This window comes from Triturus cristatus, chromosome 3_2 (genome assembly GCF_964204655.1).
Source record: "Triturus cristatus chromosome 3_2, aTriCri1.1, whole genome shotgun sequence".
Taxonomy (NCBI): Eukaryota; Metazoa; Chordata; class Amphibia; order Caudata; family Salamandridae; genus Triturus; species Triturus cristatus.
In genome coordinates, this window is record NC_140584.1 from 75,450,440 (window position 1) to 75,476,616 (window position 26,177).

Genomic DNA, 26,177 nt, shown 5'->3' on the forward strand with positions numbered 1-26,177 from the left:
GGAACTTCCTTGCATTTAGTGAGGATTAATGGGTGAAGGTGCACAACTTAACATGCACTAATACTCACAGAGGGATTAAATAGCACAAAAGCTCATCCTTGGGTGTGTGTGGCTGTTCACCAGTGACATGCGAAGTAACAGTAGATGTTGTAGCACACAGGATAATATGCTGCATGGCTAAATACTTATAAGGTCCCAAAGGCAAGACCTATTGGCTATGCCAATGCTTGTTTGGTTTGCAAACTAAGCAGTTTGTAACCGAGAAAAGGTACTTGGATGTGCTCTTGTTCATTTAAAAAATAAGAATTGGAAGGGTGTTTGTGGTTCTCTGTGGACTTTCAAATGTAAAAGTCCCTTTAAGACATGTATATCACTTGATGGCTGTGCAAGTTGTTGCAGCTTAAAGCACGCACGCTTTACACAAGTAATTGTGCAATTTAGAAAAGGAGGTGAAGATTCAACTCTTCAGAGAACACATCTCTACACAATATGATTCTCAACCCACAAACACCCTGTTTCTCACCCAATGATCCTGAATCGCAAATTGGGGCTTCAACCTCTGTTGTTCTCTAGCTCGGTTCATACTCTACAAAGAGCAACATATTTAATATACTGCATATAAACCAATACTGAACTTTAGTACACCTGTGTGACATCACTAACATTCGTGATTTTCTGCACACAAAATCTAATAATTTTCACTGAACTTGCAATACTGCCATAATTCTACTCTCATACTTGACTTTTCTCTCTAGGAGCAATTATTGGGCTCCTTCCATCAATGCGGGGCTGGAGACATAGATCAGAAGTAATGGGTCCTCACCCTTCCAATATTGAATTACTTCCATGCTTAAATGCTCAGTTTGTTCTTCTTGCCACCGAACCAGGACTGAAATCTGCATTGCAGTCTACATTAGGTCCAAATTATGTAGCAGGGATGACTAAATCATGTGGAAAGAAAAGGAAAACTATGTGGCTTAATGCGGCACATTTCGTGATAGAATTACTTCATTATTTTGTCATTTTTACTTATGGGAACACTGTCTGGTCAAAGCTTTCACGGGATTACTGCCCGATTTTCCTTTTTTTTTTTTTAGAGTTTTATATAGCACCAACTAAACCCAAGACATCGGGTATCAGAGTGCTTTACATGAGCACCAGTTTCGTTACAGATGGACACATTCATTTTTGTTAGGTACAGGAGAGAGTAAGTGATTTGCCCAGAATCACAGGATGTTGAGCGCCGTTGCCGAGACTCGAACCTTGTTCCCCATCTTCGAGGTCAACCACCCTAGCTGTAAGGCTATATCCTTTGCTATCTGCAAAATACAGCAATTATCAACTGAAAATGGCAAGTCAACTTTAGTGAAGGGCCTTCCATTGATGGTAAACACATTAGCACGCTTTAGTAACTTTTGATCCATTTGAGCTAGAAAGTGGAGATTATGCATCATATGATTGATTATGTGGAAAATGTTGCAAATCCATTATTGTACGGAAAACGCAGCAGTCACAGAATAGTAGAATTCCTGTATCCCTAATATACTTCTGTTTTTATGTCAGTACTGAGAAAATTGTAATCCTCATTTATTTTTGTGTGTATGTCATTTCCTGCAAGTACCCTTTATTGCAGCTATACATAATAACAAGCAACTTTTCCAAGCCCATAACTTCATTTAAATGATTACAAATAATTCAAATGATTACAAATAATTATTTATTAACATATATTCTATAATCAATTCAGAAAAATCAAATCCATAATTTTAAATTGAAAAGTTAATAGAGGAAAAACATGATTCAATTAATATTCCGGTTAATGGTCCATTCATTATACAAAAAGCCACTCCTCAACACAATCATGACCGAGAACCAGTTCAGTCCATACATTAAACTAGGCCCCTGCTGTGTATCACAGCCCGAAAACTAAGGAGGAGAGCTATAATCTTTCCTCTTTCAATGAGAATACTCATATTTTGGGTTTTTCCCATTAGTTTCACTTTGCCCTGCCTCCACGCAAAGGGCTGCATACCTCCTGTAGTTGGTCTGGAGCCAGGACAGAGAATGCAGGATGCCTGGGGGCTTCAAAGGGAAACCGCTAGATGCTTCTCCCCCACTTTAAAGCCAGAACTGGGTATAAATACTGGATCTCATACACCAACTCTTCAGTATACTTCTGGACCTGTGGATACTCTGCCAGAAAGAAGGACTGCTGGTCTGTTGAAAGTACCGCCACTCAACTGGACTGCAGCTTTAAAGGACTGCTGCCCTGCTGTGCTGACTTGCTGCCCTCTTGCCAGGATGACAAGAGCGGAACTTGCATCTCTTAAACACAGAACCTCAGAGTGACTCCAAGGGCTTGATGGCTGGCCTCCTGATGTGAAGCCTCTGGGACACAACAGGCTTCCAACAAACTTGCACCTTCATCTGGACTGTGCCATATATGAATTTGCCCTGCTAAGTTGTGCCATCCCAGACCTTGACCCTTGGGAGTTAATTCAGATGCTTTGCCAGCCTCTGTGGATCGAATGGAACTGACGAATTTCCTCTGCTGTGAGGCACAACCTAGAGTAGAACCGACACATCGCTGCTGTGTGGGTTAGAACCATGGCAAAGACCTGCATCGCCTGCGCAGCTTCTTCAGGACTGCCTCTGTGTCGGGCCTCATTAGTGCAGGTCCTCACATCCCTCGTCAACGGCAGCCTCGACAACAGTGACAGATCCCGCTTTGGAGCTTTGCAAATCCTTGGAACCAACGCATCTCATCCCCTTGACTGCACAACGCATCCTCAACACCAAACTTCACATCTCAAGCCCCTCATTGATGGGATCCTCGACAACAACGCAAGACCTGGCATCGCAGCCTCACCACAGCTCGGAACAGTTGCATTGGCTGTGCAATGCATCTTCAACATGGATCCTAGCAGCACTCCACAAACCAGGATTTAACCGCTTAACCGCGGCGCGAATTGCGTCGCTGTGCAGCGATTTGAAAAAGTGGGCGGGGCGCGTCGGTCAATGGACATGCGCAGCACTAGCCAGGTAGTGCTCGCGACGGCCGTTGGATGACGGGAGCACGGAAGGGGCTAAGATACTTTGTTCAGCAGGCCTAACTGGGTCCCTGTAGCCAGCCCACACTCCATCACGGTCAGCCTGAACTTGTGACTCTGTCCCGATCCGGCACGACCAAATACCCACAGTTGGTGCTTTGCACTTTTTGACATTATTTTCACTAAAGTTTTAAAATCGTATATCTCCGGTTCTACTGATTGGATTCGTGTCATTTTAGTCTTGTTTTATTTATTAAAGATGACTTTATTTTTCTAAATCTGTTGTGGGATCCTTTTGAGGTGTATTTTCACTGTGCTACTGTTTGAAATATTGCACAAATACTTTATTCATTGCCTCTCAGTTAAACCTGACTTGTCTGTGCCAAGCTACCCGAGGGTTGAGCACAGGTTAATTTAGGGCTGCTTGTGACGTCAGTCTGAGAAGAACTATGGTTGTTGCTTGAGAAGAGTTTCACCCCCTGAACCAGTAACCCACTTTCTTACAGACAAAGAATTAGAAGGGGTTGCACCACATACCATAAGATTCAACTCTGCCAATTCTTAGCCAATCAGACCAAGTTTGCTCAATCAGTGTGTCCCCTATTACTTAAGCTACTTAAGCACTAGAATCTTCTCTGGTAACTCACGTTTTGACTCTACAGGGTCTCAAGCTGTTGGAATCCTGGTGATCTCTGCTAGACCTTTCAGGAGCTGCACCACATGATATTCCTCAGCCATACTCCATTTACCACAAAATCACCATGGATAAGAGGACGGTCAGCCCACTAGCTTCCAGTTGGCTTCCTTAACTTGACATGCAGACTATGTCATGGTCCTTACTCTACTGAGATGTCATGGACCAGGCGATGAAAAAGATGGTGTCTGGCATCAAGCCTCGTCCATGAACCCCCTGTACCTCTGTAGTTGCTCTTCCACCTAGAAGTACCTCAGCCCACCGTGTTACTGCCTGGTAACCCCTTCCATGTTCTCCATGGAAGACCAGAGAAAAACAAGGTTTTCCAGGTGACAAGGAGATATTTGGAGAAGCAAGGTACCCCTCTGACAAATTCTACTCTGCTATGCTGGCCAAGGCAGTTGAGCATCATAGACTCTGTCTAGTTCTTGAGTCTGAGAACACCATCCAAGGACAACAAGAGGTATTTTTTTTCAGGGACCAACTCGTTCTGCTAGCAAACTTAGTATTCTGGAAAAATCCCATATCCAAACCAGGTATGCTTGTGACCAGATACAAGATATTCCAATTAGCAGCACAAAAGTCCACTTACTTCTTTCTCCCAGAACAGTCAGCTGTAGCTTCTGCTGCCACGACGAAGAGATGTACCTGCAGCCTAACACAAAATGATGTGGCTCCTGCAGAATGGGATGAGGGGTCTCTGAGACATCCATATTTCACATAAATCCATAAGCTTTAAGCTGAATGAGGCCCCCTGGGTCTGCAGGGCCTGCATGCCACCCCCTATGTGCCCCACCTCTTCTTCTACAAACCCAGAAGACAGTTAATTGAAAATCTGAATGCATTTGCCCAATCAGCAGTCTAGTGATCTGGCAAAAGATTATAGCAGTGTCTGTTCTCTTAATGTACAACAGACATACTGGAGAAGATGTCCAGCTTCATGGAGGTTGATCCCCACGCTCTGTGGGAGGGCTGCGTGTTCTTGCGTGTGAAATTTGTAATGGAAAGCCCGACGCTACCTTTCGCTGTGGGATAAATGTCTGCATAAGCAATGCCATTCAAGGCTTCGTTGAGTTGAAATGAGAAGCTGACATCCCTGACCTTGTTTGCATTATGTCATCTGCTTACCATTCTCTGGTAAATGAGAAATTGCTCTCAGGTCTGTAAGAGTCAGCTCTCGGCCTAGCTCTTTCTTGCCAGATTTAGTGCTCTTCATGAGCTAGTATTTCTATCCTCAAAGGCCAAAAACAGCAAGACAGCCTCTTGGAATAAAAAGTATCCTGGCTATGGTTCAAGGTGACCTGCTGCTAGTCAGTGTCTAAGGTAGCCAGCCCCCGAAAGCATGGGAAAGATATACTGCTCTTCCCGCCAATCCTCAGCGAGGGAGTCTAACCCACAAAAAACAGTAAATCTTTCTTTCTGCGAACTTTCATGTGTGTTGAATTACTCATTTTAGTATTCACAATAGTTTCACAGGTTATGCCTGGAATCCTCTAACATGTTTCCAAATACTCTCCTGTGAATGTTTTGTGGATATGCAATTGTAAACACGCAGAAGCATTTGCATGTGCTCAGTTGTACATAATGCAAAATTTTTGTGCAATGAAACACGTTTTCCTAAACACGTTTGGGAAGGGGTTCTATTATTTTCCCACCCTGCAAAGGGATTTACTAGTACTACTACCATGGACAGGAATACATTTCCAATTTCTTCCAGGTTCGGTGCGGTATTATTCTGTTTTATTAAAAGGATTAACAAGACACTTTTAGTGAATACCTTCTGCTCATAACCGAACCACGTGCCCGTGCAAGCTGTATTAATACACGTAAATGGCATTGTGATTTGGGTCGAATTTAAACTACTGTCTCATCATTCCCGACTTCGCCACTAGGCTTCTCTTGGACTCAGTGGCGTAACGAAAGTTGAAGGGGCCCATCTGCAAGGTACACAGAGGGCCCCCCCTCTCCGGATTTAGTGTGCCTGAGTACTGTGCCGAGCCCCGCTTGCCCCCGCACCGCAGGGGCTGAGAGGGCCTGTGCTATGACCCTGCTTGCTTGGACTGCCTACTGATGGTAGTATGCAGGAACCTGTTGTTATGTCCTGTGTAGGACTGAGAATGACAGCGGGTAGGTAGGCGGGCAGCATGCACTCCGGGATCGGGGAGGAGATAGAAACACACACCTACGCTTCGTACTGCGCTTCGGTGCACTGACCCGGATCATCCGGTCCAGCCCCCATTTATTTAACTAGGCCCTTCCGGGTCACAGACGGGACCACCCTCGCGTAAGCGGGGGGGTGTTCCCTTGAACATAACATTCCTCCTTTATCATGGCACAACAAAACAAAACACAACTCCAGTTCAAAACGAGAGAGAGAGAGAGAGAGAGAGAGAGAGAGAGAGAGAGAGAGAGAGAGAGAGAGAGAGAGAGAGAGAGAGAGAGAGAGAGAGAGAGAGAGAGAGAGAGAGAGAGAGAAAGAACGGGAAAACACTGCATTTCTTTTCCTTAGTCTATTACAAAACCTCTCAGTCGAGACGACACCGCTGGATTGGCTCGGAGATGATATCTGTGTCCACCTCGACCTTCGCCCACATCTCTACGGCCTTCAGCTCCAGCCGCCCCTGGTGAGTGTTCCACAACTGCCCCAGGCAGTGGGGGGACTGGCCCTGGTGAACCACTCTCCTCATCAAGAGCGTCGCCCGTTGGTTCGCCACCCTCAGACTCTGGCACCATCTCACTTGGTTGTGCCGGACACCGGTACTTTTTGAATTGGGAGATGTTCCTGGTGACTGTCTCGTGGCCCTTCTGAGCAGTGACCATCGTGCCCTTAATTGTCTGAATCACCCAGGGCTCCGGTTCAAACGGAAGGGAGAACTTCCCTCGTGGATGTCGATTCTTCACCAGCACCCGGTCACCGGCCACCAACGCATTGCTCCTGGCATGGCGCCTCTGGGACATTCGGTCATTCTTAGCCCGCCTCTGTCGGAGGCGTTCGGATACTTGACGATACGCAGGCAAGGATGGTGTCACCTGGGGAAACACATCATTCAGCACCCGTTGATTGCACAGAAACCCAGGGCTGGCCATGGTGGTCGAGTGAGGCGTAAGTCTGTATTCTTTTACGAAATTGTACAGGGCACACTCCATGTTCTGCTCTCGAGACATTGCTATCCGGAGCACTTTGTTTAGGGTGCGCATGAAACGCTCGGCCTCACCATTAGCCTGTGGCCACCGTGGTGTGATCTTTACATGACGGACACCTCTTGATCGGAGGTATTCAGAGAACTCATGGCTGGCGAATGGCGGACCATTGTCTGTGCGTAGCTCCTTGATTAGCCCATGGCTGGCCATAATTTTCTCGAAACGAGGTATGGTGTTGCTCGCAGTAATGGAGTCCAGTATCTCAACCTCGGGGTATTTTGAGAAATCGTCAATGACGACAAGCATGTGTCGGCCATCCGGTAGGCTCCCAAAGTCGGCACTCACCCGGTGCCACGGGTGAGGAGGTATGTCTTCCGTCAGGATTGGGGCCGGCGGATCCGCTGGGCCTACCGCTTGGCAGAGCGCACAAGACCGGACAGTCCTCTCCACCACACTGTCCAGATTAGGGAACCACACCTTGCTCCTCAGACGTGATTTTGTCTTGACTACCCCTTGGTGCGCAATGTGAGCTAAGTCCACCACTCGCTGTTGTAACGACCTGGGGATAACCAGACGCGTGCCTCTCATCAGACATCCCTCGGGGGACACGGCTAATTCAGACCGGACGTTGTGAAGAGCCCTTAACGCCAGTTGTGCATCCTCTGTGCGGTGTGTCAGGTTCTCCAACAGGGAGTGCCACCTTCCTGATCCAATCGCTGATATCACCAACTCCCAGCAGTCATCCTGTTTGGTCGCCTCCAGGATGTCCTCGAGCCTGACAGGCAGGGGTCGAGAGCGTTCCACCACCAGCCTGACATACTCCTCCGTCTCCTGCGCTTCAGACTCCTCTTCTCGGGTAACTGGCCGGGCGTGTCTGGAGAGGAAGTCCGCTGGGTTTTGCGTCCCCGGGCGGTAGACCACTTTGAATTGATATTCCTGCAGCTGCAGGATCCACTTTTCGATTCTTGGGGGTGGTTTCGACGACACGCCCATGAAGAGAGGAATCAGCGGTTTGTGATCAGTATGAACCGTGAATGGCTGCCCATATAGGTAGAGGTGGAAGTGACGACACCCCCAATGTATCGCAATCGCCTCCTTTTCGATGTGGGAGTACCTTTGCTCAGTTTCTGTCAGAGCCCGGCTCGCGTAGGCAACCGGGGCCCATTCCCCGTCCAGTTGCTTCTGGGACAATACAGCACCCAAACCGATGGGACTGGCATCCACCGACAGTTCGGACTCCCGGGTGGGGTCAAAGTACGCTAGGGTGGTTTCGGCGGACAGAGCGTGTTTAGTGTCCTGAAAAGCCTTCTCTTGACTGGGGCCCCATTCCCAGGTTGCGGCGTTCTTCGTGAGGTCCCGTAGAGGTGCTGTTAGATTCGTGAGGTTCCGGATGAATCGACCACAGTAGGTGACCATGCCCAGGAAGCTTCTCACTCCGGTGACTGTGGTCGGGGCCGGTGCCGTCTGGATGTCACGAACTTTGGCAGGGTCGGGCGACACTCCTTGTTGCGAAAAGTGATATCCAAAGAACGCTATCTCCTTTTTTAGGAATTCGCACTTCTCGCGATGCAACGTGAGGCCACTGTCCTGGAGTCTCCGGAACACGCATCGTAGGCAGTTCATGTGTTCCTCCAGAGTCGGCGCATGTACAAGAATGTCATCGCTGACATTTATGACTCCACTGAGGCCAGCCAACACCCCTCTGATGGTATCCTGAAACACTTCCGCCGCGCTGGACACCCCGAAGCTGAGGCGCTTGTAGCGGCGCAGGCCCACATGGGTGGAGAAAGTGGTTATGGCTCTTGACTCGGGATCCAGCAGGAGTTGATGGTAGCCCGCCCGAAGGTCCATCTTCGAGAACCAGCGCGATCCGCTGACTTCCGCAACAATGTCGTCGACAGTGGGCGTCAGATGGCGTTCCCGCTTGATGGCGTGGTTCGGCAAACGCATGTCCACGCATATCCGGACTTCACCTGGTTGTTTTGGTTTCCGGGCTATCACAATGGGGGAAACCCAAGGTGTTGGTCCGTCCACTCTCTCAATGATGTCCGCGGCCTCCAATTTTCTTAGTTCCTCTTCAACCTTGGGCCGCAGATGAAACGCTACTCTCCGATGCTTGAGAGCAACTGGTTGTACTGATTGGTCTATATGCAGCCGTACCAGGTGGTCCTTCAGGCATCCAATGCCGTTGAACAGGTCTCGAAATTCTTCCACCAATGACTCGACATCCTCCAGGTGCACAGCGAATGCAAAAACCACCAGTTGCAGATGTTCCGCCGTACGACAGCCCAACAGCATCCCCGTACCCTCCTTGGTGACGTACACCTTGGTGCGGACGGAGTTGGCCTCGTGGGCGATGTCGGTGGTGAAGACGCCTACCACAGTGAGTGGTGTGCCGGAGCCATAAGCAAACACCTGTATGGACGTTGGCTTCAGGACGGGCTGAGTCGGGAAGGATTTCAGCATGGACTGGGCCATAATGTTTATGGACGCACCTGTGTCGATCAGCACCGGCGTTAGATGCCCTGCAATCTTGACGTGACACTTCGGTGTCCTTCGTCTCGGACATCCATCAGGCTGTAGGGCGTGAATTACATGGACCGTGCCTTCGTCCTCATCGTCATCCATGTCGTCTTCCTCAGTTTCGGGTGGAGGGGCATCCACCGCATTGATCTGCCGACTTTGTTGCCGCTGACGTCCCGCCGAGCGGCACACTTTGGCTAGATGGTTCAGACGACGACACGCCGAACACCGTTTTCCTTGCGCAGGGCATGGACCTTGGTGTGGGTACGGGCCTCCGCACATGTAGCAGGTACGAGACGAGGGTGGTGGTTTTCCGTGTTCCGACTTCTTTGTAGACGCTTTCTTCGGGGTAGTCGCCACCACCGCGTTCACTGGCTCTGTTTTCACTTGACGTTGGAGGGCCGTTTCCATATGTGCGGTGCGCACCTTGGACAATTCCTTGGACCGGCCCATGGTGAGAATGTCCGCCATGGAGATTCCGGGCAGTTCGAGGACTCTTTCTCTCAACTTCACGGACGAACAGCCTTGGATGAATTGCGCCCGCAGCTCGTCATCTGTGTCCGGTAGAGTACAGGTGCTTGCCAGTTCTTTCAGACGAGCATAGAAGGTGTCAACTGATTCCTCCGGTTGTTGCCTTGCTTGGCGTAAGAGAAAACGTTCGTAATCCGGATTCGCTAGGGGCTCAAAATGTGCAGTCAGGGCCGCCTTGAGTGTGGCATAGGTGTAGGGAGGGCCGGTTTCCACCACGGACTTGGCCAATCGGTGAACTGCAGAACCACCCAGATGCAGGAGCATGGGCCGATGTCGTTCAGGCTTGAGGCCGACTGCGGCAAAATAATTCTCCAGGCGCTCCAGCCACTCTTTCCACTTGGCCACCTGGGCGGACGGCGGGCCGTCCACAATGAACGCTTCCACCGGGGGAACCGTCGTCATCTTGGCGCCGACTGGGCGGGAGGACCAAAGTAGCAGGTGGAGGCAGACTTTGAAACGACAGAGGAGGCGCTTCAGGGATTGACGCAGTCAAAACAGCCAAAACTCTGCACTTCCGGCGCAGGCCGCGGCAAGATGCGGCCTACAGGCACCCAGCATCCAGGCCACAGGGACCGGGCGTCGAGCGTCGGCGAGCACACCCCACGTGGCACCAGGCGGCGGCAGGTAAGACCCCCTGGGCAGGAATCAGCAGACACGGGCACCCCTCCGTCTCACAGCAGCCTATGCGCCACACCGATGCCGCCACCACAGACAGCAAAACCCCTGCAGAGACACAGACAGCAACTGACCGGGAAGAGTAGGCTGTAGGGGGGGCGTCCTTCAATGCAGCACCGTCAGGACACAGGCACATGCGATGGGGCAAAACCAGGCAGCAGGCCGGTCGATGAGAGCGCTCCCATGCGCTCTTGGTGCACGACGGCAGCTTCGATGCGGGCCGAGGAGGAAGAGAACACAGCACCGGGAGCTGGGAGAAAGCAGAGAGGCGGCCGGGACAGGCCGCGTGTAGACGCACGCACGTGCGAGTAGCAGCGCTCCGTGTGGCGGCCGCCACCGGAGCGGGTCAGGCAGCGAGGATCCAGCCGTCGTGAAGCGAGAGTCCGGAAAGACCCCCTCGTCGCCAGTTGTTATGTCCTGTGTAGGACTGAGAATGACAGCGGGTAGGTAGGCGGGCAGCATGCACTCCGGGATCGGGGAGGAGATAGAAACACACACCTACGCTTCGTACTGCGCTTCGGTGCACTGACCCGGATCATCCGGTCCAGCCCCCATTTATTTAACTAGGCCCTTCCGGGTCACAGACGGGACCACCCTCGCGTAAGCGGGGGGGTGTTCCCTTGAACATAACACCTGTGGGCTGAGAATATGTGTCACTTCGAGTGAGTCACTTTAGCTGTAAAACTAATATAATGCCTTTGCAACGTTTAGAACTATTGAAATGAAACAATTTAAACTGCTCAAAGACCGAGTTTGCAAAAAACATACACGCAACGATTTAGGTATTTATGGTTATCCGTTGAAGAAACAGATTACATTCTGATCTTCGTCATCGCATCACCCTGCCTTCATGTTTAATTTGAATTTGGTTGCTAGTAATTCGAATTACCTACTTGAATCATTCTTTGACTTTCCATCGTCGAAAATTCCGAAAGGTGTGTTGCAATTTTTTTTTGCATCTATCTGAATCTCAATTTCTAGTCTTAACACTGCTCAAGGCATTTTTCTTCAGAAACACTGGATGGCGCCAAAGTACTGCATACGTTCCTACCGTGCAACTGGAAATCTGATCTGTGCCAAAAAACCGGTCAAGCGCTGTTTGTAAACACATTTAGACCAGTTCACAGTAATTATTTGTAACGCTAATGAGAAATTACATCAGAACCTAAAATGTCCATTGCTGGGGCCACGGAACTGTGTATGGAACACGGGATCAGAAGTCATGCACTGCGCCTAGACCTTGATGCACCAGAGTGAAGGTTCAGCACAGCTGATTTTGGGGGTGCAGGGTCTGTTTGCAGGGGGCCCACTAGACACAGCCAGAAACCACGTGCAGCCGGTTCAGGAAGCTCGAGGCCCACACTTGGGTTTAACTGGGCTGTGTTTCTGTTTAACCAGAACCTCTATTTACTGTAGGATTTTTAATAAATTTGTTGTGTGTTCTTTAAATGATATGCTTGAACGAGTGCAGATGCTCTGCCACGTAGACTGTTTCCTATCAGCCTTGCCCAGCATCCAATCTTTCTGGTGCCAGAGTCCACTGGACAGGAATAGAGACTGCTCCCACCAGGCTCTGACCAACAGTAACCTAAAAATAACTGCATCTATTAGAATTTCTAGGCTGCAGAATGTTAACAAACAGTGATTGGTTCAACTTAATATCAAAGCCCTCCTGAAACTAGGAAGATTTAAAGAAGTGCATATGTTTCAAAGACCAAATGACCTGGGGGCATATTAACAAGCCAGGCGATAAAATTATCGCGCTTTAGCGGCAGAAAACTGCCGCTAAAGCGGCGATAATGGGCTTGATAATATGCTCTATGAAATTCCAATTGAAGCCCATGTTAGATGTCCTTCACATTTAACATGGGTTTCAATTGGAATTCCATAGAGCATATTATCAAGCCCATTATCACCGTTTTAGCGGCAGTTTTCTGCCGCTAAAGCGGCAATATTTTTTTCGCCTGGCTTGTTAATATGCCCCATAGTTACAACAGAATGGAGAAGCGTGGCTTTAAGCAAACATTGCTAACGCCACGCTTCTCCATTCTGAAAAAGCAGAGATGTGCCATATTCACAAAAATGCGGCGTACCCCTGTGTTTCCCCTAGCGCTGGTGCTGAATTGAGCTGCCTAGCGCCAACGCAGGCACCCTTGCCCCACAGTGTAAGGGTGCCTGCATTGGGGGAAAATATTGTTTATGTGCAGCAAGTTCTCCCTTCCTACACATAAACAATAATTCATGGCGTTTTGAAACTTCTGTTTGCTGCCTAATGTAGCATTCATAGAATTTGCAAATCGTCATTTTTTGGGATTGTTTATGTGCAGGAAGGGTCACCTTCCTGCACATAAACAGTCAATGATAATTTGCTGTTTCTATGTGTGCTGCACAAGGCAGCACTCATGGAAACAGCAAAAACGAGGAGAAATTAAGCATTTCTCCTCATTTTGCCTGTTTAAGACCAGGTTTTCCCTGGTCTTAATTTTGGAGCTGCCTCCTATTTACGCCACCCTTGTAAATAGGGGGCAGCGTCAAAATCCATGGGAGTTGCGGTGAAACGTCCACCCCAACACCCATTGCCCTCCACTTTAAAGCTAAATACAGTGTGAAAGGAGGCCTTATTTACAAGGCAGCATCGCTGTTTCCACAATGCATGGCTTTACAACGCGGTCGTTTCAACGACTGCGTTGTTACCACGCGTGCCATTAAATCACAAGTCATAACAATGACTTTCTGTAGGGGGCGTGCAACACCAGGGAATGTGTTGGATTTTAAATCCAACACCTTCCCTGCTGTTGCACAAACTGGAGTAGGAATAGTAATAAATAGTATTCCTAAGTCCAGTGCGTCCCCTGCAGCAAGTCGTTGTTATGACTTGCGATGTAATGGCACCCGTGGTAACGCGGTCATTGTAACAATCGTGTTGTAAAGCCATGAGTGAAGAATATATGCGTAGTAACGTCATACATTCCATTAAACCACATTAGGTGGCTTAGCGCTGCCTTGTAAATAAGGCGACGCCCCTATTGCCATCATAGCGTCACTGAAAGTGATGTTGTGGTGGCGATAGGGGCTTGGAAATATGGCCCCACATGCCAAACTGGTTAAACAGGCTGTAGCTGCTGTGAATGATTGTTGGCTCTAACTCTCTCTCCCAAATCTGGAAACACAGGAGTACTTTTTGATTCCCGAATGAGACTGGGCTCCTTTATTTCAAGGACAGCTCCAGATTCCCTTTATCAGTAGATTAATACAAGTACATCCGTCCCCACCTTCCTTTCAAAACCACCAAAACCCTCACAAAACTACTTGCGATGAGCTGGACTATTGTAACTGCTTACTAAGAGACCACTCCAGCTTTGCCCTTGCTCCCCACAACCAATATATCAGCTTTGTCCAACGAATGCTATAGCTTCTCACACCATGAATGCTGTCAATTAATACATTTAGTTAAAAACATACAGGTATTGCTTGCTTTCTCTACCTAACCTTCAACAACACCTTGGAACTTCAGAAACAAATTATAGTTAGTAATGAGATAGACAGCAGTAGTGGGCTGTTGGACTTGCCCCTTTTTGCAGGGTCATCTCTGAACATTTTGCCATCCTCCTAGCCTTTTTTCTGACATGGTGTTGGTGGTTCTAGGACTCTGGGCACTTTAGCACTGCTGTCCAGTGTAAAGTGTATGTGCTCTCTGTGGTAAACATGGTATGATTGGTCTACACCTGTTTGGCTTATTTAATTTACCTGTCAGTCCCTTGTAAAGTGGTATCTCATATACCCAGGGCTGGTAAATTAAATGCTACTGGTGAGCTTGCAACACTGATTGCGCCACCCACCAAAGTAGCCTTTCAAGCCTATCCCAGACCTCTGCCATTGCAGGGCCTGTGTGTGCAGTGTTACTGCCACTGTGACGTGGCACCTAAAGTGTGTGCCATGTCTGTGACCCCCCTTTGACTACATGTCAGTCACCCCTAAGGTAGGCCCTAGCTAGCCCTATGGGCAGGGTGTATTGTAGGTAAAAGGTAGGACATGTACCTTAAATGCGTGACATGTCCTGGTAGTGACAAACAGCCATTTTGGTTTCTCACTGCTGTGAGGCTACCCTCTAATAGGAATGCATTCGGGATTTCCAGATAAGTGTTTCAATGGTAATTCCTGTTATTAGAGGAGCAGCGTGGTCAAGATTGGTATATTTGGAATGGTGATAATAAATGCTACGCAATGGTGTGCGCAGGTTTAATATACCTATTTTAGAAGTGCCACTTTTAGAAGTTGGCATTTCTGTGTGCTATGTGTCTGCCTGCCTGATGTGGATTGCATATCTGGCTTTGGAGTGACAGGGGCTGGTGAGGTGTGTGTGGATCCAGGGAGGGCAGGGTGAGTCAGCCCAGGGCTGAATGGGAGATCTGCATTTGAAGTAGTGGGAGGAGTAGTCCCCTGACCCTGAATAGGTCTGTGCCTGCTAGGTGAATGCTGGCTCTGCCCCCTGTGGTGTGTCTGATGATGAGCCCCCATCTGACAATAGGGAAAGAGGAGCCTTGTCAACAAAGTGCTCCAAAACCCCCCAGAACCAGTTCAGGCTGGTTCTCCCAAGCCCTGTGCCAGGGCAGACAAAGAAAATGTTGGTATAAATATTGGGGCTGTGACCCCATGAAGGTTGTGCTGTTCCTGTGCTGTTCTTGGGACTTGCTGCTGCTGGGCCCCAGGAGGAACTGCCACGAGGGACTGCCTCCCTGCTGGAGGGCCCTGTGTGCTGGCCTGCCTGGGCCCAGCTTTGTTCTTGGAACTTTGAGGACCCCAGCGCCTCATGAGCGATATATCTTTTATTGCCAGGAAGAGAGAGGAGCATGGGTTCCTGCAGCGTGGGGCTGCGACATGCTCCGAGGTAATCCTGGCGTGTGGGATTCCTCCTGCGCTGCTGGGATCAGAGCAGGAGCCCACCCCGCATTTGTGCAGAGAAGTGGTAGCCTACCCCATATTGGATACTTGCAAAACTGGAGTGGGAGCCTACCCCGCCGGTTCGTGTCACCCGATGTGAGCCTCTAAGTGGGCTCGTGTGGATTCACCGCCGCAACCCGAGCCGGAAGACAGGCTACATGCCTGGTTGGGGGCGAAGCTTAGCCCCGCGCATTGCCCAGGATGTCTGCAGCCGACAGGAAGTCAGCGCAGGCCCGAGCGGGACTCCCATGAGCCGGTGGGAGCCCCATCGATGTGGTGAAGAGTCGTGGTGGCGGGGAAAGCCCGGTGTGCAGCCTTGGACGTCCGGAGCCTCGCGGGCTCTACGTCAAAGTCCCGAGCCCTAGGAGAGGGCCCGGGTGAAGTCAGGAGGATCCCTGGAGACCGGAGGAGTTCCAAGCCGCCCCGGTGAGTGGGGCTTCCCTTTTGCACACTGTTTTGGTGCCGGTCAAGGGAACAGGGAGGAGTCCGGTGAACAGGGCTTCAGAGGCACTTTGAGTGCCAGTGTATCTTCACAGCTGCGCTGCCATTGTGGGCAGCTGCAACGTTTGGGCAAAGTTATTTTAGGAGTCCCGGAGCGGGTCTTCCACGGCACGGTGGTGCCAGTGCCATTTCCTTTGGGGGCCATTTCTTTCATTGAGGAAGGTGTGAGTTGCACCCCACGCCCCAGCGCATCTGCGCACGAGAGGCCTCATTTTGAGTCCTTACATTCTGGACAGAGGACATTGTGAGCCCCAGTGAAAGGCCAGTTCGCTTGCGGGTCATTTTTATGGTGATACCTAATATGATTGTGGCATATTGTGTTTTATGCTAATGTGATAATATGCTGAGGTCATTATTGCGCCAGTAGATAATGGTGGTGGTGTACATTCGCTATTGGTGCGGTTTTTGCGTAATGTGTTTAGGCCTAATGTGATGCAGCCATGATGTGTTTATGTTGCAGGTCCTAATGCTAAGTGCAGTATTTCGCCAATAGCTACTGGTTGTGTTTCATATGTGTTACTAGTGCTTTCTAAAGGTTCTGACAGTGGCCCGATTGGCCCTGTCCTGTATATAATCCCCTGTAAATATTGCCTATTGCCAATTGGCACAGTGTATATTGAGTGATTATGATCTAATGTGTTTTGGATACTACAAAGGCTATTCTTTTATATAACCTTGTGTGGAGTTTCTTTTGTGGTGTGCCTAGTGTGTTGCTGCTCTGTCTGTGTGTTGCGCAAACGCTTTACACATTGCTTCTGGGATAATCCTGACTGCTCGTGCCAAGCTACCAAGGGGGTGAGCAGGGGTTATCTTCAGCGTGTAACTCCCTTGCCCTGACTAGAGTGGTGGTTTCTGCCTGGCTTAGGCGCATGCCCTAGCCAACCAGAAATCCCATTTCTAACATGGGCATACTTTATCCAGTATAATATGCTAACCTAGCTTCAGAGTAATACCTTTATTATTTACCTGTCTCATGTTTTCAACTTACCTTATGTATCCATAAAGATCTTTCTGCTGGATTGCCGCTGGCATCAAATTCATGGTGCAACAGAGAATCCCAGCAATACTTGTCAACATAAACTGTCTGCTTCGCAGTAAAATTAGTGGGAGTGAAACAGCTGATTTGAGAACCTGCAAAACATACAACCGTTCCAGATTATTAAAAATCACTCAATTACACTGGAGATATTGAAATACAAAATAATTATTAATACTATGCAGTCTATTATATAATTGTTTATTTTGGGGGGTTTTTGTCTGATATTTTATGCTTATCTTTTGTAGTGCAAAAAGAATAATTGATGGACAGAATGTTGAACAATATCAAACATTCACCCTAGTACAGAGATCTGGGCCTAAATCCATCGTTGTTTTGCTCCCCATGCCATTCCAGTTTAAACCTAGCCATATGCAAATCAGTTTTGACCCTGCACCCTATGGGAACAGTCCAGCTCGAACTGCCAGGCCTGGGCCGGAAACAAGCATCCTGGGTTCGGTTTCGGGATTGCACCCCTCATCAGCCAGGCTAGCTTGACTCCAGTGGCATGGAGAGCACGGGACTCACATCTGGGCATACCCGTCCCACTAGGGGTGACAACTGCAAAAAGAACAATTGATGAACAGAAGGCTGCACAATGTCAAACATTCACCCCAGTACAGAGATATGGGCCTAAATCCATCGTTTTTTTGCTCTCATGCCATTCAACTTTAAACCCAGCCATATGCAAATCGGTTTTGACCCTGCTCCCTATAGGAACAGTCCAGCCTGAATTGCCAGGTCTGGACCAAAAACAAGCATCCTGGGACAGGTTTTGGGGTTTCACCCCTCATCAACCAGGATAGCTTGACTACAGTGGCATGGAGAGCACAGGACCCATGTCTGTGCATACCCGTCCCACTCGGGGTGACAAATGCAAAAAGAAGAATTGATGGACAGAATGCTGCACAATGTCAAACATTCACCCCAGTACAGAGATCTGGGCCTAAATCCATCGTTGTTTTGCTCCCCATGTCATTCTAGTTTAACCCCAGCAATATGCAAATCAGTTTTGAGCCTGCTCCCTATGGGAACAGTCCAGCCCGAACTGCCAGGCCTGGGCTAGAAACAAGCATTCTGGGACAGGTTTCGGGGTTTCACCCCTCATCAGCCAGGATAGCTTGACTCCAGTGGCATGGAGAGCACAGGACCCATGTCTGTCAAAACAACAACACAATGTTCCCCGGACTGTTGAAATAATGTTAACAGGTTTGGCAATTTACTCTAGCTTCAAAGTAAATATTTCATCTCGAAAGCTAGACAGGTCAAATAAGAAACAACTATGAGAAAGAAAAAGGCATGGATACTAGGACAACAGTGCATAAGAAGGATGGCTTACAAAATGGAAGGAGAAGAGCACGAATCAGAACTACCATATTTTTCAGATTCAGAATGATCTCTCTTCTCAAGCTCTTGCATGGATTTAAGATTCTTTTTTCGCTTTGCTTCACATCTAAGCACAACATGATTCCTACTGCTGTAATACTTCAATAACAGTTTGTAATTGTGTTTCTAAGATTTACATTTGAGCGACAATGCTGAAGAATATGTATCCAAGTCTCGAAGGTTAAGTTACTAGGTATCTATAGATATATTCTTGTGCTGAGCCTAAAATCTAAATATCGACAAAATACTAGACAATTATGAATATTAGCTGCCCTAGCTCCCATATCATTCAGTTTATAAAAAAACAAATTCACATGTAAGTAAACTGCTCAACAAGTCCAGGTTGACTTAAAACCCTTCCAGTTCGAGAACTCTGGAGTGATCTTTGTGACACTCCTACACCAATAACACTACACAATGACCATGCCATATTCGTCCACATACCATTTCAATGCAAAAGGAAGTTGGTTGATGTCCTTACCAACATGGCATTCAAGGCCTTGATTGCCCTGCACTTGTGAGTCACCCTCTTCTGCCTTGAAGTTCATCTGTTTATCCTTACATGCTTTAAAAAGATAAAGTATCGTCATATTGTAACTACCAAGTACTGATTTTTGGTGACAACACCTCTAGGTAAACCAACTGAATACTTAAATGGCTTTTGAATTTCTAAGCGTATTCCATTCCCATGAAGCTTTGTCTCCTCAGAACCCAGAGTTACCCTGTAGGACTTATAGACTCATCCCCTTCTCCCGCAATGACCGCCACCTCCTCCTGTTCTAAATAACTTTCCCTGTCCTACCATCTCAAACCCAAGAAGAACAAGGAAAGCCTTCTGATTCACTGAAAGCTTGGCTTCTTTCTGACTTTTTGAGATCATATGGCCAACAATACAGAATCTACAACCTTCACCACATCCTATCCATGCTTCTCTTAGAGCCCCATAAGGATATATCCACTTTCCATAGTGCAATGCAAAGATCATGACATCCAGGCCAGACCTCATTAGGTACAGCCAACTCTGCTCCTACTTCAGACCCCATGAAAGAAATTAAAGCTGCACTGAAACGCCAAGTGCTTTTTCAGGGAAAGCCCCTGACAACTGCAACCCACTCTCCACTCAATAATCAGAAGATGTAGCACACGGCCATACAGACTTTACTCATCAAACCCCGTACAAAATCAACTCTACCCCTCCCAGGACCACAGTGGCACACTCAATGAATGCCAATATCTTTAACATACCATGGGAAAAATCAATGCAACTCATTGCTCTCACATCCATTCCCTCTCCCTACCCCCATGACGAGCTGAACTTTACCTCACCCAAATGACACAGCAACACACTCAAAACCATATTTTCTGATCCCCTTGAGTCTCCCCACTCTCAATGACAATACCCCAGCCACTTTCAGTATAGAGAATAAAGACCTCCTCACTGTCATTACCCCCTAAATCCTCACCAGCTCCCTCAGCAGCTCATTTAAGCAGTGTACCCTTTCCTCCCCCTATGAATATCACTCAGTGGACTTCACTATATTAGACATGAACCACACTGTTGACACCCTACCATTATGCATATAAATCCCACAAATTAAGTTTTTTTGCCGTTACTCATCACTTTCTCAAAACATGCCACAAATTCTACCAATTCTACAAGGTCTGTTGTTCAAAGCCTAGTATCACTACCACTTGTTTAAAATATGGAATTACATCCCGAAACAAATGAACCAAAACTCTACCAATTGTCATCTTTATTGACCTCTCGGCTGCCTTCACTACCTTCTCACCTCCTAAATGAACAGTTACATGTCACACAGAATCGGTACTGGTGGGTTCTGTTCTTTCCTCATTGTACTTGAACAACAAGCAAAAATCATAACTTTTGTTGTTTAATCGACATGGTCAGTAGGGGCCCACACAAGGCTTGCATATCCTAAATGTCCTTCCAACACTTATGTTGAAAGGAGAGAGCAAAAGCACTTCAGCACTGGTTAACAGTAGAAAGGAGAGAGCACCATCACTTTAGCACTGGTTAGCAGTTGAAAGGAGAGAGCACAAGCACTTTAGCACTGGTTAGCAGTTGAAAGGAGAAAGCACAAGCACTTTAGCACTGGTTAGCAGTTGAAAGGAGAGAGCACCATCACTTTAGCACTGGTTAGCAGTTGAAAGGAGAGAGCACAAGCACTTTAGCACTGGTTAGCAGTGGTAAAGTGCAGAGTCCTAAAACCCAATTACAATGGGTTCAGAAAACAGGAGAGTAAAGGAAAGAATTTTGGGGATGACACGGCAGAAAGGGCCAAGTCCAACACGGGTCTACAATGACACTGACCTCAGCCCAATCACTCATGTCAACCGTCAATCAATCAATAAGGAGTTTGTATAGCACTGCTAGTTACCCATGAGGGCCTCAAGTCTCTGAAGGGGGGAGGGGGCTGCTGATCCGTCTGCGCATAGAGGTTCAGTGGAAGAGCCAGGTCTTGAGATCCTTCCTGAACTGGGTCATGACGGGGATTGCCTGATGTAGAGGGGTTGGTGGTGAGGTAGAAGAAGGATCTTCCTCCGGTTCTGGGCTAGTGAATCCATGGGACAGTGGCCAGAGCAAGTTGGGTGATGCAAAGTTCTCAAGCGAGTACATGGGATGAGAGGCAGTGGTTCAGATATGCTGGTCCTGCGTCTTGGATTGTAGGCATGTGTGAGGAGCTTGAAGGTGAGTCTCTTGTTGACTGGGAGCCAGTAGAGTTGTCAGAGGTGTTGTGTGATGTGGCTGTGGTGGGGGATGTCTAGCTGCAGCATTTTGAACTTTCTGTAGTTTCCTGAGCTGTTTCTGGGTGACGCTGGTATAGAGTGTGTTGCCGTAGTCGAGTCTGCTGATGATGAGTGAGTGGGTGACTGTCTTTCCGGATTCTGTGGGGATCCATCTGAATGTCTTTGAAAAGCAGGCAGAGCGTGTGGAAGCAGTAAGAGGATACGGCGCTGATCTGGCGGTTGATTGTGATCGAGGATTCCAGTATGATGCAGAGGTTTCGTGCATGGTCCATGGGGGTGGGAGGGGTTCCCAGTGTGGCAGGCCACCAGGAGTCTTCCCAGGCTGAGTGGGCAGGTTCCAGGATGAGTACTTCGGTCTTGTCTGAGTTGACAATAACACATGGAAAAAGCAAAATGCCATGGATTGTTTATGTACAGGGAGGTCCCCCTTCCTGTACATAAACAATCTGTAAAGAAAAATGCCATTTTGAATGAATGAATGAATACATTTATAAAGCGCCACGTTCACTCCAAGGAGCATCTTGGCACTAGCGGAAAGCTTCAAGAGGTCTGTAGTATACAACAGCGGGGAGTCAAATTAAAGAAGAGGGTCAGATGAGATGCATGAAGCAGCACATTCAAAAGTGACAAAATGTCATTTTAGGATTGTTTATGTGTAGGAAGGTACCCCTTCCTACACACAAACAATCCTTCGATGCACGCAGACACCCTTGCACTATAGTGCAAGGGTGCCTGCGTTGGCACCAAGCTGATAAACTAAGCGCCAGCGCACCACATTTGTGTAAGATGGTGCAGCCTTGCGGTTCTGAAGTGGCAGAGTGAGGCATTAAGCCATGATGGCTACTGCCTCACTCCGCCACTTCCTTGTACATATCTCCCTAAGTACCCTAAACTTATTACTGCAGAAATGCAGGCATATTGACAGACTTTGCATGGGAGAGAACTCCATCTGCAAGGGTAAATGTCCCCAAATCATGAAAATGTGACTCAGGAGCTGTTGTTTTCACTTGCAAATTGTAGTTCAGCTCAGCCAGTTCAACATAAATGATTTGATACACAAACCCTCTTACTCGAACAACTTCCAACACTTCTGCTTCCCTCTCTTCATAGGCGTGTCTGTCCTCACTCTATCAGCCTCGGTAGGAAATATGTCTGGCCATTCAACTGCATTTTAAAAGTGATTTGTTTGCAAATCCTGATTGCTGTAGAAAAAGACTATAAGTATTAATGTTTTCTGTATAACAACACGCATTTATCATACTCGGATACTTTGCATATTTAATTAGTTAATTTTGTTTCCCAATATCTCTCCCTCTGGCAGATGTCATAGGCTTTTTCAGAAGTACATACTATATCATGGGCCAGATCACATTAGTTGCACAAAGCAAATGAACCTACTATTCGAGCAATTTTTCACCTGTGCGGGCATTTTTACTAGTGAAAAAAATACATTTTCGCTGACTGACCTAACCCAAAAAATTGGAACATGATGATCATTACATCTGTCCTAGCTCATCACCTACACAAAATGTCCAGCACTACTCGGTTTTACGTTATCAGAACTCTTATGTTTCGTATGCATATACTCATAAATTCAAGGTGACGCCTCTGGATCACCGTTGCCTGTGCTTCCTAGAGCAAACACAGGTGTGTTTTCAAAAACATTGCAAAACAAAGTGCAGAATAACGTACCTGTCGACAGTTCCCGGGCAAAGGCGAGAGACACGAGGAGAAGCGGGAGTCCCACCGAGACAAACTTGATGACGCGGTCCGTGTGCAGCTCCAGCCGGAAGCCCTTGCTGCGCGAGGCCTTCCGGTCAGGCAGCAGGGCGTCGGAGAGCATGTACTCCGCTGCGGTGTTTGCAATAGACATCGCTTCGGCGGTGTTGTCCCTTTCTACGACTAGAAAAAAAGACCGAGATCTCAAGAGAAAAATGTAAATTATGCTATCTTATTTTACAAGTTGTAGGTTAAGATCCGTGGTGTGGAGGTATAAGCAATAAAAAAATATTTGACAAATCTCTTTGCGGGCGTTACCTGCCCATTTAAAGCACTTGTCTTCTAGTTAAGAGAACAGTGCTCGGCACAGGGTTTGGAAGAGACCCTCTCACTTGAGCGCTCAGAGCCCTAAATGAACTCTGCAATACTGAGAGCGTAAAGTCCCCTCAAACGAAAAGTAGATGTAATTTGAAACAGGCCTCCTTTCATGTCAGGGCGGTAAAAGTGAGGCTTCGGCCCTAAATTTAGATGTAATGCTAAATAGGCCGTTGTGGAGGCGATGTTGAACATGCAATTGAAAGCTGTACCCCAGCTGGCGCGCACACCATCAGAGCCACATGCCACACAATTACAAGAAGGTGGTCTGTGGTTTTACCCCAGCTTATAATAGGCTGCATATTTATAGCAGAGTAAATGCTGGGGTGGAAACCAGGGTTAGACGGCTCAGAAAATGAGCGGGTAGCGATTTCTTTTCGTGCAGCCCCTGTGGATGCTGAGTTTATTTGTTAACACACTTATGAGGACACGCCTTTATCAACCGAACCCCAACCTGTGGCCCTCTCCACATGAAAGGCCTGTGCCATAGGGATGCTACCAGCGTGTGTGACTGGGTGGTTGGTTATCATTCTTGATTTGGGAAATTAAACTGATATTGTGAAAATCAAATGCAAGCAAATAAATAAACATAAGCATCAGGAAAGACAAACGTGCACACGTGAGTGACGTTAGGGATTACTTTTAGGAATGAGCCAAAAGGGCTTACTTTTTAGTGCCACAGAAAAGTGAGGTGTAAGGAGGTCCAGTACCCGTGTCACAAATCATAGCCACAAAGTGAGCTGATGTCATATATGGCACATTCAGTCAGTCCTGGCAAGCAGCACTGTGTACTACGGCAATGGCTGTACTACTGTTTAGGGTCGAGCCTGTGAGTGCATATGTTAGCGCAGTGATACTCAAAACCCAACCGGGGCCGCCTGCAGCCCTCCTGACCTTCCAATGCGGCCGTTGGTGAACAGCAGCACCGGCCTGCAGTTTACTAGACTCAGCACTAACATTCAAAATGGAAGAAAAGAAGCGCCATGCACCACTTAACTTTAGAAACTTTTTCATTTTTTAAAGCTATCTTACAACAAACCTATAAAAATATGATAGTCTCTTCAAAATTCAAAAAGGTGCATTTAATTAACATGCATAACCTTTCCACCTAAGTACATCCGATGATATCACTGCATAACATCACAGTTTATTGAATCAAACACAAAAGAAGAAAAAGGTGACAAAGTGGGAAAAAAACAATTGCCTAGGATCACACAATTTGGTCAAGTGGGGATCCCAGGTTTTCTGGGTTCACACTGTGCAGTCCAACTAATAAATGTACATGCTTCACTTCCCCTACACGACCTTAAACACCTCAAATCAGCTGATTGCTACCCTGCTGGCATCAGTGCTGCAACTGGTCACCCCACACACCATACTTTGTGGTCCCTCTGAAAATGTTTGTGAGTGTCCATGTACTAGCGCATGTTTCTAGATTGCGAGACACTTGTATACAGCCGAAACGTTTTAAGGTAAGGACAAAGTGGGAGCTGGCCCAGGGCCCCAACCCTGCAGGGGGGGCCCCTGATAGAACCAGCTCTATTCTATTTTTCTTTCTCTGACTTCAAAGTGAGAGGATTTATATGACTATCATGCTGGCTAATGTTCATTTCAATTGAAGATGTGTTGGCTGAAATGGCAGTATGCTACTGTACCATGCATGCTCCTTGTTACCCGATTCCACTCTACTTTGCACCACTCCACGCCACTGCACTTTACTCTGTACCACTCCACACTATTCCACTCACCTGCACGCTGCATCACTGTACTCTTAACTGCACCATTCCATTCTACGCCTTTCTAGTCTACCCCACTCCACTCTATGCCAATTCACTCTACCCCCCCTCTCCACTCTATGCCAATTCACTCTACCCCACACTACACTACTATGCTCAAAATGTAATTGCCAGAATTAAAAATAAAATGGCAATAAATTTGATTTATTATCATTTTATTTGTTATGTTACCCTTCACTTTCAGCAGCAGGGTGATGATCTTTGCTCTCATGGAGGCACTGCTGCAGCACTGCATTCTCTGCCACTGTCCTCTCTGCCACCCTACTCTGTGCCACTGCACACTACTTTGCACCACTCCATGCCAATGCTCTCTATGACACTACACTCTACGCCACTCTAATCTACTGTGCCCCTCTGCACTCTATGCCACTTCCCTTTATGCCTCTCTACTCTACTCTGCACCACTCAACTCTATGCCAGTCCACTCTACCCACTCTACTATGCACCACTGCACTCTTTGCCACCGCACTGTACACCACTCCAGTCTATGCCACTCCACCCTGCACCACTCCACACCATTCTACTCTACAACACTGCACTCTACTCTGAAACAATCAACTCTACGCCAAAGCACTCTACGCCACTCTACTGCACTCTGTGCCACTCCACTCTAAGCCAGTGCACTCTATGCCACTTTACTCTACGCTACCCCTCTTTACTGAAAACCACTGTATTCCATGTTCTCTACGCATCTGTACTTTACGCTGCAACACTCCATGCCTCTGCAGTCCATGCTATGCCACTCTACTCTAAACCACTGTTCTCTATGCCAATTCACTCTACACCACTTACTCAAAGCCAGTGCATCCTATGCCACTGCACCTAACTCAGCTACTTTGCACCACTGCACTTTTCGCCACTATACTCTACAACATTCTACCCTATGCCACTGCAATCTACGTCACTGCACTCTGCACCACTCCATTCTACTCTGCAACACTGTACTCTATGTCACTGCTCTAGACATCACTCTACTTCGCATCACTCTATGCCCCTGCACTCAATGCCCCTGCACTCTACTCTGCACCACTCCACTCTAC

General features: G+C 47.7%; 1 protein-coding gene across 1 annotated transcript in view; it reads right to left on the bottom strand.

Moving 5' to 3' along the window:
• Nucleotides 1-23,359, bottom strand: part of PANX3 (pannexin 3) — a 40,279-nt gene extending 16,920 nt beyond the window's left edge. The window contains exons 1-2 of the mRNA XM_085647262.1: nucleotides 22,940-23,359; nucleotides 17,045-17,187 (exon numbers count right to left, since the gene is read on the bottom strand). Of these exons, the coding sequence (XP_085503388.1) occupies nucleotides 17,045-17,187; nucleotides 22,940-23,120 (324 nt within the window). The 5' untranslated portion in view covers nucleotides 23,121-23,359. The remainder of the gene's footprint in view (nucleotides 1-17,044; nucleotides 17,188-22,939) is intronic.
• Between the last annotated feature and the right edge of the window lie 2,818 nt (nucleotides 23,360-26,177).